Here is a 14,627-nt window from a genome sequence, read left to right on the forward strand (position 1 = left end):
TTTGCCACCCCCAATCTAGGAGGGAAGAGGATGAGTGGGGAGGAGGAGGAAAGCTCTGTCCAACTGGCTTGTGGATTAGGGCCAGCTCACCTAAGGACTTTGAACAAGTCTCCCCTTTTTTGTTTGCTTGTTATTTTTAGGACAAGGTCTCAATACGTAGCCCTGACTGGAATTGAACTCACAGTGAGCCCCCTGCCTCTGCCTCCCAAGTACTGGCAGGTACCGCCATGACCCAACTCCTCATCCCATTTTCACGAAGAATGGCTTGATGGGGCCAAGAAAGTCAGGCTAGCAGAGAGTCCAGCACCACCCTGGCCCTACTCGAGGGGATAAATCCAGTTCTCCAAGGAGCCCAGTGTTCTGAGGATGAGACTGTGAGTGGGGGGAGGGATGTGAATGCCCACTACACTGCCTGGAAAGAATATGTGTCCCTGAAAGGAAGGAGGGGGCTCACTGGAAGCAGCTGAGTTCCTGTGAGTATGTAGTGTGCCCTAGATGACACCACCTGTCCTCATGCCTTCCCCATATCTGCGTGAGCCTCGGGCTTCTGTGTGGGAGAGCAATCCCAGAGTCCCTCTCAGCTGAGCAGCAGCCTGAAGAGCCCTTGATGGGAGGTTTCTTTGATGGAGGTGCCCAGGGCTCCCGTGAGACCCTCCCGACTCTGCCAGGGAGCCTGGCTCACCAGAGGCCGTGGGATGGGCTTCTGGGGTTTCTTGGAGCCCAGCTTCTTCATGGCATTGTAGTACTTCTTCTGCTCCTCTGTCATGAAGATGTCCTGGCCCCCTAAGTATAGAAAGACAGCACCCGCATAATTTTGGGGTTTTCAGGACCTTGCTTCCCAAGTGAAGGTGCCAGGCTCAACCATTTCGTAACTTCCTGTCTCAAATGTATATCTGGAGAGATCTTCCCCCCCAAATCTGCCTTTCCAGGGTCCCCTGGATGGATGGGGGGGCCATCCCTGTTCTCTGGTTTTGTGGCCTGCAGATCCAGTGTTCACCTGACCCTCTCCCTTGGCTCAGCTCAGGCAGGCCTAGACTCCTCTCTGAGCATCACTTAGTTTGGCTGCTGCTAATCAACGGCTTCTCTGGTGCATCTCCTTGGGCCCCTGCACATCCCCACCCATGACTCTTGATCATAGACTGGGTTAAGAGTTCACAGTCTCACCCCTGAATCTCTTAGCTAGATGAGGGCAGGAGGAGACCCACTGAAGTCCCCTCTGTTCCTCATGGCCACCTCACACCCCTCCCCACCCTATTTCATCTTAATAAAGAGGCTCATCCCTGAGGTCCGATGGGGACCTCTGGCTCCCCGTCCCCCTCCCCCCGCCCCGTCCCTGGCGGAGCCAGTACTCTACGTATCTTTTTCTTCTGCTGGTTGAAGTTATCAATGATGACACCAATAAACAGGTTGAGGGTGAAGAAGGAGCCGAAGATGATGAAGACGACGAAGTAGATGTACATGTAGAGGTTGTCCTCCCACTGCGGCTGCTCCTCATACTGCGGGGAGAAGCCAGGCGGAGGCGGTCACACAGGCGGGAGGGATGGAGCCACAGTGGGGCTGGTGTGCGAGTGTGTGGCTGTAGTGAGGTCATCAAGTGCATGCAGGTGTGCATGCGTGTGTGTTTACGTGTGTGTAAGTACATGTGTGTATATGTAGAGGTTGTCCTCCCACTGAGGCTGCTCCTCTTACTGCAGGGAGAAGCCAGGCAGGGCAGTCACACAGGCGGAGTGGGACTCTGTGTGTGTATTTATGTGTGTCTCTCTGTGTGTTAGAGCTGAGTGGAGAGGATGGTGGCAGGCAATGACAGGCTAAGGGGTGACCCCATATCTGTGTGTCCAGGCCCTGGGCCCTGACACTAAGCTGTCTCTCAGTCTTCTCCCCTCAAGCATCTGTATGACTGGGTGGGGCACAAGGACCAAGGAGGAACTCATCTCTGCCTGCTGCTTCCACCTGTTCTCCTGAGCAATGAACAAATCATGATGGGTTGGATCTGGTGGGATCGAAAATGTGTTTAGACTCTGGGGACTGCATGAGAGAACCCACAGCCTTGCTCCAGGGCCAGGCCTGAACACTAGGAAGTGCTCTTAGGCGTGCTCTGTTCCATCCACAGGCTGGGCTTTCAGGCCGGGAGGCCAGGAGGCCCACATACTAATTTTGTTGTGGGCTACACACACATAGACACACACATGCACACGCATGCATACACACATGCACACATGCATGCACTTGATAGCCTCACTACAGCCACCCTACACATACACATGCCAGCCCCACTGTGGCCCCATCCCTCCCACCTGGGTGACTGCCCTGCCTGGCTTCTCCCCCACAGCTGGTGGCAACCTACCCCTCTGGAGTCCACAGCCGCATACATGATGTCCATCCAGCCTTTAAATGTCGCCTGTGAAGAAGAGACCATGAAGGTCATCAGATTTGGTGATCCGCTTCAGCTACAAAGAACTCCCATCTCAATTAGGCCAGGATCAGCCTCCTACAAGAAGCAAGCAGGCCCTAGCCCACCTGTTCAGTAGTGCTCAAAAGGCTGGGTGGCCTAGGGGAAGGCCTCAGGTAGGGGCTGAGGATGGAGGAGAAACACCAAGAAGGCCATGTTAGCCTTCTCAGTTGAGGCCTCTTGTCTGGTAAGGCTAGGAGAAGGTTCACTCCTCAAAAATATACATTTCAGACTCTAGATCCCAAGGCTGGTCTGTGTCCTGCTGCTCAGAGGACCAGCATCTTGCCTGTAATGACAGATCCTTTCTACCACTGTTCCGGTGAGGGGCTAACAACTCGCTCTCTGGAAGGAAAAGAAAAATCCCTAACGTATTTGCCGATTTCTCTGATGTAAATGTTCCCCGTGCCGTGCTGTGACCGATGGGAAGAGAGGCGAGACCCACAGTGTTAACGCGCACACAGCACAGACGGCAGCCACCCAGGCGGTAAAAAAGCACGCCAGGCTCATGTGTTTTAGCATCACTTAGTCATAAAGTTTAGTTTTCTCGTAAAGGTTGTGTTCAACAACCAGCTTGTAACATGTCTGCAAACGTGACCCTCAAGTCCAGTGAGCCAGCATCAGCAGAACCTAGCACACCTCACAAGGCTGCGGCCGAGAGGGAAGGAGGCTGTGTGAAGGAGTCAGGGCTCTGGCATTGGCTCTGCATCGTCTGTACAGTTGGGGCCCGCTGTGAGAATTCAAAAGGAGCTCAGAGCTCAAGAGACATTCTTGGTGGTGAGACCAACTTTCCAGGGAAGTCCCACTGGGTCCCCAGCAAAACCTAACCCTTCCCCAGGCCTCCCCTGGAGCCACAAGCTTGGCTCTGCATACTCTCCCCCTCTCTCTTATTTTAAGGTTTATTTTTATATTTGCACATGTGTATGTCTGTGTTGGAGGTCTGCGCATGTACATGGGGTACCGTACCCTCAGGCCAGAAGAGGGTGTTGGGTCCCCTGGAGTTGGAGCTATAGGTAGCTTCGTGCAGACTGACATGGGTACTAGGGACTTAATTCGGGTGCTCTGGAAGAGCAGGAAGCACTCTCCGCTGCTGAGACAACTCTAGTCCCACTAGTATTCTGGGTCTAAGCGTTCTCCCCCAACCTTCAGACAGGGTCTCTCTGTGTAGCCTTGGTTCTCCTGGAACTTGATCTGTAGACCAGACTAGCCTTGATCTCAGAGATCCTACCTGCCTCTGACTCCTGAGTGCTGGGATTAAAGGCAGGTGCCAACACCACCTGGCTAAGAGTTCTTAAATTTTTTTTTGTTACTAAAGAGTTATGTGTGTGTGTGTGTGTGTGTGTGTGTGTAGGCCAGAGGTCAGTATCAGGCATCTTCTTCAATGGCTTTTCACATTATTTTATTACATGTATGTGTCTGAGTGTGTACATGTGTGTTTACCATACCATTCTTGTGGAGGTCAGAGGGCAACTTGCAGGAGTTGGCTCTCTCCTTCCACCGTGTGGGCACCAGGGATTGAACTCGGTCACTAGGCTTGGTGGCAGCTGCTTCACCAGGCCTCTGTCACCGAACTTTCACTGAATCTGGAGCTGGCTGGTCTGGCTAGTCTGGCTGGCCAGCAAACCCCGGGGATCGTCCTGTATTTACCTCCCTAGTGCTGTGTTTAGGGGCATGTGCCACTACAACTGGCTTATGACGTGGGTGTCTGGGATCTGAACATAGATCCTCGTGTTGGTGTGGCAAGCCCTTTACTGACTGAGCTGTGTAGGTTGATTTTTATGACAGGTGTTATAACCACTAAACCATCCTGCCCATAAAGTAAATGGAAAATCAAGAGGACCGGCACATCAAAGATGAAAGCAGACATGCTCCTTTTGGGGGTCGGGGTGCGGACTGAGGATTCAGGGCCGTGCAGGTGGTAGGCAAGTGCTGTACCCCTGAATCATATCCCCATCCCAAATGTAGCCTTTTAAGCAGCCTGAGACATTTTATGACAGAGGGTGGTCAGTTACAATTTCACCAACAGTTCAGTGTCTGGGCAGTCGGCAGTCTTTTGTATCTAGCCTGTGCCACCTAAAGAGGTCAACTCAATTGATGGCTGGGAACTGATCCTATCTCATGCTGTCTTGCCCCCAGGCCAGTCACCCTGGACAAAGTGTCCAATCTATAAATGAGAGTCTGAGGACTTGGCACAGAGCCACTACCCAGGGCCCTGTTACCCTACTGCAGGGACCGCCTGGCCTGCTCCTGCCCATGCCAGGGTGAAGGGCAGATATCTGAAGCACCAATGGAGGAAGGGAGGGATCCCTGTTCTTCCATACTCACCACCTGCAGCAGGGCCAGGTACCCAGCCCCCACGTTGTCAAAGTTGACTTTCACCTTGGTCCAGTACAACTCTCCAGTCACATTGAAGGACTCACACTCGCTCTTGTTGTTCACGATGGTGTAGTTCAGAGGCAGGTCCCCTTCGGTCTGGTTGATGCACCTACCGAACTTCCCAGCGAAGAGGTTCACGCCCATGATGCTGAAGATGAGCCAGAAGATGAGGCAGACAAGGAGGACGTTCATGATGGAGGGGATGGCGCCCACCAGCGCGTTGACCACCACCTGTGTGTGGGCAGAGAGGAGACTTAGTTCTTGAGGCTGCCAAGAGCATATGCCCTTTTCAAGACTTCGCCCCCTCTGCCTGGTGGCCACAGGTGGCTGTGGGGGTGGGGGTGGGGTGGGGATCTTCCAGTCATGAAGGCTAGAGCTTTGGTGTCAAGTGAGGGAGTCAGAGAGAATCAAGAGGCCTTTTTATCCTCGCCCTAAACGCTGAGGTAACTCCAGAATGCATCAACCTTTCCCCTTCCAGGCCCCCAATTTTAATAAAAATGGGGTCTCTACTCGCTAGTCAAAGCTGCCAGGATTGTCCTCGCATTGGGGTAGGGCAGGCTTAGACACAACCGAAGGCTTTAGGCCCTGTGTCAGTCCTTCACGTCCTTAATTCTCTGTGGCAAACTTCTGGTTTATTTCAGGGTGGCTGTGACAGGGGGAGGATGGCTCCCCTGAGGTATACCCAGGAGACCCATGCGCTGTGTCTGCAGGCTGTGGCTCCTGAGTCTCCATACGGTGGCTTCCTGACAGATACATCTGGGGAACTTCGGTCCAAGCATGGTCCAAGCCTGGCTGTCTATCACACAGATGGGGGTGAAGCTGGGCAGATTCTGTGACGACACAGAGGGTCCGCTGCTGAGATGGGGGATGACATTCTGAAGCAGACAGCACAGCCCTGGAGTTGGCGGGAAACCGTGCTCCCGAGTGCTCCCCAGGGCACCAAGCTTTCTGCGTAGTTTGCCCTTGGCTGGCACTGCAGCCAGCAGCCACATCAGAGGCATTCCTGGCACCTGGCATCAGTGTGTCCCTCTGGAATCAAGTGTCCTTGGCTCCCAAAGAGACGTTTAACTCTGGTCCCATCACTCCCTTGTGTGTGGGAGTCCCTGCCAGGACTAAGTCTAATTGGTGGTGCAGGCAAGGTTCAAAGCCATCCCACAGATGATGGGCTGTGTGACGGTACTTGCTGAGGCAGTAGGACATTGTTTCGTGAGGCTGTGAAGAGCTGGGTATGTTAAACCACACACACACACACACACACACACACACACACACACACACACACACGTACGCGCACACACACACCACCCCTTCTTTCTTAGTGACTGTCAAAGTTAATTCCTTTTCAGTGCTGGGGGCAGGGTGTCAAACCCAGGGCCTTACCCACTGAGGCAAACGCTGGGCTAGAGACCCACATTCTCCAGCCCTCGGGACTGTTTTTCTTGAGGGCTTTAAAATCTTGTCTCATAAAAATGGATGGATGGAACTGGAAGAGATGAAGCGAGGTAACCCAGGCTCAGACAGACAGCCGCTGTTTGTTCCCCTCATATGTGGATCCAACTCCCAATTTTTATATATGTACATCTATGTGGGAGTGAGTGTGGGCGGACCTGGAAAGGGGCCATGGAGTGGGGGATGGGAAGACGCTTTAAGGGAAAGGCATGGGGAGGGTAACAGACAAACAGGATACAAAACCGGGAAGGGGACGAGAAGGGCCGGGGGCAGGGAGATGGGATGTGGGGGAACCAACGGGAGCTAAGTGTATATAAAAATGTCATGAAGAGATCTGTTACTCTGCATGCTAACTAAAATTATTATTTTAAAAAAGAAATAGGGTTGCAGAGACAACCCGGCCTGTAACAGCCTGAGAGCAGGAGTCTGGTTCCCTGAACCCAGGGTGGAAGGACAAAACCAATTCCTAAAAGTTGTCTTTTGATCTCCAAATGCATCCGGTGACACATAGGGCCCCTGTGCTCACAACACACACACACACACACACACACACACACACACACACATTTTTAAAAAGATATGAAAATTTGCCTTATATACCCACATTCTTTGGTAAAATGTGGTAACACCCCAAATGTCTATGGGATCAAACAGGCATTTGCTAAGCCATGAGCTTACACTTGGCAAACTGTCACCTGCAGGGGAGAACACAGTCCCCTCCACAACACCTTCCCTGGCTCCTGCTACACTGCCCTTCACTGTCACATAAGGACATGGGAAAGGCAGTCTATGACTGCCAGGAAGTGCGGGACTTCAGGCCAGCCTGGAGAGCAGCACACAGGGTCCTGGGTCCCTGTGGCAGAACAGAGACAGAGAGAGGGCCATGGTGCCAATGGGCCTGGGTATCAGCAAGATCATGCTCCACTGAGTTCTCACCTTCTCCCTGATCGTGAGGGCTTGAAGAGCCTTCCCTGGAGATTCTAGACTACACTCCTTCAAAGTCAGTGAGGAGACCACATAGCTTCAGGCCAGGCGTCTCGTTCCAGCAGCTGGGCACTCAGCCCCACCCTCCCCCACCTGCTGGGTTGGCAGAGGCTCCACTCACCCTCATGCCCTCGAATCGTGACAAAGCCCTCAGGGGTCGAAGTGCACGCAGTGTCCTCAGGGACTTGATGGGACCCATCTCGGCAAAGCCTAAGGTGTTGGCCACGAGGCTGACCAGCGAGACCTACGGAGAGGGGTAAGGGTGTAAAGGCAGGGAGAGCTCCAGAAACAGGCAGTAGGCAGGCTCTCGGTTCATCCAGACGGGCTGGCCACTTTTCCTTTACTGGTCCGTGAACTGCTAGGCTAGGCTTCCCGGGGCCTTGAAGGCCCTCTAGAGAGCCCGCTACATGTGTGTCACAACCACTGACCCCATGACCTAAGATGTGTCACTTCTGTTCTACCCCGTGTGGCTGAGCAGAGACAAAGCCTGGGCTTCTATATCCGACCTTCCTTCCAGTTGGTCCCCTCTCTCCCTGAAACATCTATCCTGGAGAAGCATACAAGCACCAGAGGCTCATGGGGCACTCCCCTTAAGTTGAACTTTGTACCATTACCATCTTCTAAGGACCTAGGCAGGGTGGGTGACACTGGAGGACTCTCTGCTCTCTGCTCCCCACATCCCGTCCTCAGCACTCCCCTGCTGTGGACCTCATCGCGCAAAAGGCCCAAGAACTAAGGCCTATACTTCTCTACCCTCTCGTGACCACAGAGTGGAAAAGGTCTCTTTCCTGGACCTCTGGCCCTTTAATTACCCTGGTGCTGTGGGCGGGAGGGCTGTGGAGAGGAAGCACTAGGTGGCCAAGGAGCATTGAGAAGGCCCAGCTCAGCTTCCAGGGTGCTTCCCCCACTCCTGGAAGATGCTGGAAGGCAGAGTGACGTGTCAGGGCCCACCTCCCCGAAGGTGGAACAAGTCTTCGTGGGTCTGCCTGTCGCTCCTTAGCCACCTTTGACATCTCCTTCTAGCAGACGCTTCTATGTCTGGACTCTGGATTCCCCCATCTCAGAGGAGGGTTACCCCATCCTTCCAGCTGTTCTGGCTGCAGTTTCGAAACTGTCCCCACCTGCTTTGAGGCCACGCCTGACCCATCAGGATATCCTGTTGGCCCTGCCTTCAATGCGGCTGACTGTGGAGGTTCCGCACCGCCTTAGGCCAGGCTCACTTCCCCCTGGCTTACAGCCTCCTCACCCTGTTCCAGAGTCCAGCCGCACTTCTCCCTTGCCTACAGAGTATGGGGCCCTTTAAGTGCAGAAGCCAGTGTGTGGCGTCCTTCCACTTAAAGCCCTCAGCTGCCCCTCTCTATCTTTCCTTCAGTGGTGCTGGGGACTGAACCCAGGGCCTCACACATGCTAAGCCAACACTCTGCCACCGAGCTACATCCCAAGTCTTCCCTTTCCTTTTTGATTTTGAAGCAGGGTCTCACTAAGTTACCCACCTGGCCTTGAACTTGCAATCCCCCTGCCTCAGCTTGAGTATGTGTGATATAGGCCTGACGGTCCTCCCTTTTCAACCTAAATAGAAGTCCATGTTTTTGCGAAGGCCTTGTGAGCCTTTTCTTCCTCCTGTCTCCCCCCCAACCCCCGCCCAGCCACTCTGGGGTGGCTTCTCAGATGTGTCAGGCATAGTGCTTTTGAAGGTTCTGATAAACCCCTAGGAGTCAACCCTCAGATCTGCCCCAGGCAGCTCAGCAGCCCACTCTAGCTAGGTTATTTGAAGTGTGCCTGCGTCACCTCTCTACCCTGTGCCCTGGGTTCTAGACTTTTAATAGCTGGCCTTCTTTGGGTTCTCCCTACCAATTCACCCCCACACATAATGTCAAATTGCCTCCACCTCCCTTTTTGAGACAAGGTTTTGTTATGTAGCCTTTTGGTCTGGAACTCATAGCAATCCTACCGTCTCAGGCTCGGGAGTGCTGGAATTATAGGCTGTGCTTTCATACCCAGCTAATGTGCGTGCTTATTTATTTAAAACCGCCTTTTACATTGACTTATTTACCAGGTGCACACATGTATAATGGTACATGTTTGGAGGTCAGAGGATAACGTGGAGGCGTTGGTTTCTTTCTTCCATCCCGTAAGTTCAAGGGATGGAGCTCAGGTTGTCAAGCTTGGCAGCAAATGCCTTTACCCACTGAACCATCTTGACAACCCCTAATGGGCATAGTTCTATTTGCTTTATTGTTTGCTGTCACATGTGTCTAGGTGTGAGACTGTTAGACTTACAACAGTCCTTGAACATTGGCCGGGACTAGCTGGAGTCCTGGGATCACCTACGACCTGAGGTCTGGAACTGCAGGAGACCTGGGACAGTCTGAAGCTTGGGACCTCCTAAGACCTGAGGTAACCTGAGGCTGAGACCACCTGGAGACCTGGGACCACCTGAGGCTCAGACCACCTTTCTTACGGTGTGGCTAATGCTGCTTAAGCTGGAATGGCCGCAGGAAGGGCATCTCCTGCTCTGACCTCAGCTTGCTTCTCAGAAGGGTTTTTCCTGTTTTAGCCTGGAAGCACTGTTGATTCTGCTCAGCCTTGGGTTCCCTGGGTTTTGGTTGGTGGACTTCCCAAGAAATCCTTTGCCTTCCTCAGACTGGGTATCTATCCCTCGGGTGGCCTAGCGTCCCAAGAAAGCATCAGGAAAAGCAGACCAGGGGTCCCCAAGGCAGCTCTGGGAGGATCCTAGGCCCTACTTTGGCCTCTTAGCAGAACCTTCACCTCAGGGCTGAGAGAGCCGGGCCAGGCTGCACCCACCCCAGCCCACTGCCACACACTCAGTGTTCTCTCGGTCAGGCGGGGTGATAGGTAAAGGCTAGGCTGGAGCCCAGGCACCTGGTTCTAGGTATATTCTCCATCCCACTGGGTCTCCCAGACACCATGGTTGAGACCCTAGGTGGTGGCCTAAGTTGGCTTTTGGCTAGGACTATTGGGGCTGAGTCTCTCCCCTGCCAATGAGTCAGCTCTGCTGGTGTGTAAACCCCAGTGTCAAACCCAAGGACCACTAACAAATCCATACTTTCTGGAAAGTGGCAGCACATCCCGATGGCCACTCTTCCCAGGGATGTGCACACACCTGGGCTCCTCAGCCCCTCTTTCTTCACTGAGAGTAGATTCAAGGACCCGAGCATTGTCTCTTCCTAGCTGCATCTGCCTCCCTGCTTTATCTACAGGGCCCACACTCATCCTGCAGTCTCTGGAGTCCAGGAAGCTCAGGGGAAAGGGGCTTCCCTTGATCTCTCAGTCCCTGCCATCCTGGGACACAGCCTGGGCAGACAGGGTCCTCAGGGGTCAGATGGTCCACTCAGCCATAGTACAACACAGACACACCTGTTCACCTCCTTCCTCCGGTCATCCTGATGGCATGTCCAGCCACTGCTCCTGTCCCAGGACCCTGCCTGAACAGATCTCTGTTCTCTGCCTGTCTCCCACAGATCCTGCTCCGAGTCAGGCCTCTGCTCTCAGTTGCCCTCTTCCTCCCTGACCCGAGGTCTAGGCTTCAGTCTCCTGGTTTCCTTCTGCTCACCTGCCATACAACACAGCTTAGCACCCCCAATTCCACGTGGCGATTCTGCGTGGCCCTGTCTTTCCATCTGCCGTGAGCCCCCACCTCTCGGGTCCCTTCCTGTGCCCACTCACGTCCACAATTAGGAAGTCCAGCCAGCACCAGGCGTTGGTGAAGTACTTCTTGAAGCCGTAGGCCACCCACTTGAGCAGCATCTCCAACACAAATACGTAGGTGAACATCTTGTCGGCGTACTCCAGCAGAACCTTGACGGTCTTCCGCTCCTCCAGGTAGATGTCCTCGAAGGCCTGTGGGCAAGGCAGACGGAGGGCAGAGAGTCCCGGTCACTGCCAAGCAGTTCACCCAGCAGGGGCACAGTTCCCAGCTGCTGAGGAGTGGGGAACCTGAGACCAGACACCCGTGAAGGAGGTACATGGTACAGTCAGGGGCATGTCAGAACTGTAGGTAGCTAGCTGGGCAGGGCGTGCCCCCCCACACCAAAGAGCAAGCATTTGTTCCAGGCTAGCGTGTTAAGATTGCTTTCCTGGCTGGGCTTGGTGGTGCGGGCCTGTAATCCCAACTGAGGCGGAGGCAGGGATACCACAAGGCCAGCCTTAGCTGGAGAGAGACAGAGGGGGAGGGAAAGAGGAGGGAGAAGAGGGGGGAGGGGAAAGAGCTATCAAGGCTAGCTTGGGTAACTCGCGTGAGATCCTGCCTCAAAAATACAAAGTAATAAATAAATGAACGCTGGCTTGTAGCTCTATTGGCCCCCCCCCCTTAGCATGCGCTAAGCTCTTGGTTTTGATTCCCGTCACAGCAAAAGTAAAATCATGAAATGAAATTATTTATTTATCTAAATCATGTGAATTAAATAAATAAATAAGATGTAGAAGACAGATAATTAACCTTTCCCAAGCATTTAAACCAGAGAAGGGGAACAGGTGCTCAGCTCATGGCTTTCTGCTGGGCACAGTGCGCAAACCTCCTCTGGCTTCCCCTCCATGTTGAATTTAATCTACTTATCTTGTATATTTACCGTTTTCACGGGGATTTATACTGGACTCCATTCTAGCAAAGACCAAGACCCCCTTATAATGAACACACTTAATAAACAAAAATCCAAATATCAGCCACATGGCACTTATTATTTTTAATTAATTGATTTACTTATCACTTGTTTTGAGACAGGATTTCACTGTACAGCACTGGCTAGCCTGAAACTCTCTCTGTAGACCAGGCAAACACTGAATTCACAGAGATCCACCTGCTTCTGCCTCCCAAGTGCTGGGGTTAAAGGAGTGCATCACCATGCCCACCCAGCTAAAGCAGGATTTTCAACAAGCCCTGATGTTCAGGACAGAGAGGCCCTCCTCAGGATCTAGAGGTCAAAGGTGAAGCCTCCGCCAGGAGCCCTGTCTTGCATGTCTAAGGCTCAGGGACCACCTGTCCCCGAACAGTAAGGATGAGAAAAGGTCCCCTCCCCCTTCCTCATCCCTGCCTCCACTGGCGCATCCCCTGCCCCTGAGCCACCAGAGAAGTGGCTGGGGCTTCCGGCTGCCCTTCCTCCTCTGCTCTACTCCTCTCCAGCCAGAGTGCTCTGAGGCTCCCTGTCTAGGCAACATGTCACCGGGGATGCTGGGGAGCTGCGTCCTTCTGTCACCCCTGGGCCCCTGTCTGACTTCAGGGCCTCTGCTGTGATCCAGGGATGAGTACTGTATGCAGTGCCTAGGGACACACAGCTGAGGCCCCAGTATGGCTAATTGGGCCTGTGTGGGCAGCAAGGCAGTACAATCCAGGCCTCAGATGGACTCGGGAACCTTCAAAATAAAAGGAGGTCCATTGGTCTGCTTATGTCTATGAATTTATTTTTACTGAAATAAAGAAAAATAATATGCTTCCTAGGAATCAAACAAGGCCTGGGGATATAGCTCAGTAAAAAGCATGCATAAGCTCTGGGTTCAAGCTCTAGAGCCCTACATAAATTCTCTCTCTCTCTCTCTCTCTCTCTCTCTCTCTCTCACACACACACACACACACACACACACACACACACACACACACACACGACACACACCCTAGAAATGATCAAAATTGACATTTCCAATTTCATGAACATACTGGACTGGGCGCAAGCATTCAGATACCATACATTGAGAGAACTCGTGTATGTACATGTATGCACACATACGCCGAGTGTGGTTTTATTGGATACATCAAACATTTGCTTTGAAATGGATTTAAATTATTTTTATCTTTTAATCATGTGTTTTTGTGTATGTGCATGTAAGTGCAACACCCACTGAGGCCAGAAGATGGCGTCAGATCTCTTGGAGTTGGAGTTACAGCCGGTTGCGAGACATGAGCCCTGAACTTAGATCCTCTGCGAGAAAAGTGAAAAGCTGGGTGTAACACGAGAACTTGGGCGGGCTGAGAGAGGAGGCTTGCCAAACAAACAAGGGGCTACATGGTGAGACCCTGTCTAAAAAACCAGCCAACTGAGCTGAACAAGATGGCTCAGAGGGTATAGGCGATTGAGATCCTTGGGAGCTACGAGATGAAACTTCCTGCAAGTTCTCCATGGAGTGTGTGCACGCAAACCAACGCAGTAAAATTGTAAAATAATCCTTTAAAAAACAAAAACAAAACCCTAATGAACCAAATAAGAAAACCAAAGAGATTACTTTTTCCATCAAAGTCATTTCCAGCAATGGCTCTGAACCTTTGCTCACTAACGTGAATACATTAAATTCCCATCAGCCTTCTCGGAGGCTGTGCTTAACTAGGGGCAGTACTAACGCCAACAGCATGTCGATTTGTTGAGGGTGCAGTTCTAGATTCCTGATGTCAGAACAAAGGTGTGGTCTGGGGACAGACTGTGAGCAAGCCCAGAAGAGATCAGTTGGCACTCCATCCACGGAGCACTCTATTCTAGTCTGCTGTGTGCCTGCCCTCTAAGTCCTGTTTGCTATGCTAAATGTGCATTTCCACATATCTAATATAGTGATATCACTGGTTATAATGTGCACGTAGCATAATCTTTGGCACTGTGTTAAGAAAGCCATCACCTGGGGCCTGGAGAGATGGCTCAGTGGTTAAGAGCATTGGCTGCACTTCCAGAGGACCTGGGTTCGAGTCCCAGCACAAACATGGTAGTCTGTAACCCCTCTTCCAGGGGGTCTGACACTCACTTCTGGCCTCCTCAGGCTCCGGGCACACACATGGTGCACATGTATGCACTCAGGCAAAACAACCAAACACGGAAAAGAAACCCTGTTTTTAAAAAGTCCTCATCTATTCTGAGACCAGAAAAAGGAATTCTCTCCTTTCCTCCTTTTTTAAAGTTTGATGGTTTATATTATGATTTTAATATATATTTGGTAAAGAGTAAATATGTATTTTAATAAACTTTCCTCGGTGGTTTGTCACTGCTCCAACATTTTATTAAAAAGTCCACACAAAATCTACCAATCAGAAGTCAATCTTACTGTGTGTGACATTTCTCTATTTACGTAGATCTACCCCACGCCTTTCTGGTGTCAGGTTTTGTTTTTTGTTTTTGTTTTTTGTTTTTGTTCCTCTCAGTGCTGGGATGGAACCTAGGGCCTGGCCTGTTTCCAGACAAGGGTCTGTCACTGAGCCACACCTGAGCCACACCCGCTCCCCTCTGCTGTTCCTCGGCCACACCCACTCCCCCCTGTTCCTCTGATGCTGTCTGTTCCCATGACCTTTTTGGTTTGTTTGTTTTGTTTTGGGTGATTTTGAAGATATATTTTAGTGATATTTTATCCAGTTCATTCAAAATCATTATTAGAGTGTTAC

The 14,627-nt window shown here is 52.0% G+C and overlaps 1 protein-coding gene across 8 annotated transcripts in view; it reads right to left on the reverse strand.

Moving 5' to 3' along the window:
- Scn5a (sodium voltage-gated channel alpha subunit 5) overlaps positions 1–14,627 on the reverse strand; it is a 98,371-nt gene that overhangs the window by 7,711 nt on the left and 76,033 nt on the right. For 6 of the 8 annotated variants that reach the window (XM_085828185.1, XM_029481484.2, XM_021171629.3 and 3 more), the window contains 6 exons: positions 10,943–11,116; positions 7,377–7,499; positions 4,772–5,053; positions 2,345–2,398; positions 1,359–1,496; positions 683–787 (listed from right to left, as the gene is read on the reverse strand). In XM_085828185.1, the coding sequence (XP_085684311.1) occupies positions 683–787; positions 1,359–1,496; positions 2,345–2,398; positions 4,772–5,053; positions 7,377–7,499; positions 10,943–11,116 (876 nt within the window). Of the gene's footprint in view, positions 1–682; positions 788–1,354; positions 1,497–2,344; positions 2,399–4,771; positions 5,054–7,376; positions 7,500–10,942; positions 11,117–14,627 lie in introns of all 8 variants that reach the window. The other 2 variants (XM_085828181.1, XM_085828187.1) reach the window with 1 other exon arrangement.

Source organism: Mus caroli, unplaced genomic scaffold (genome assembly GCF_978045245.1).
Source record: "Mus caroli unplaced genomic scaffold, Mus_caroli_1 scaffold_11, whole genome shotgun sequence".
Taxonomy (NCBI): domain Eukaryota; kingdom Metazoa; phylum Chordata; class Mammalia; order Rodentia; family Muridae; genus Mus; species Mus caroli.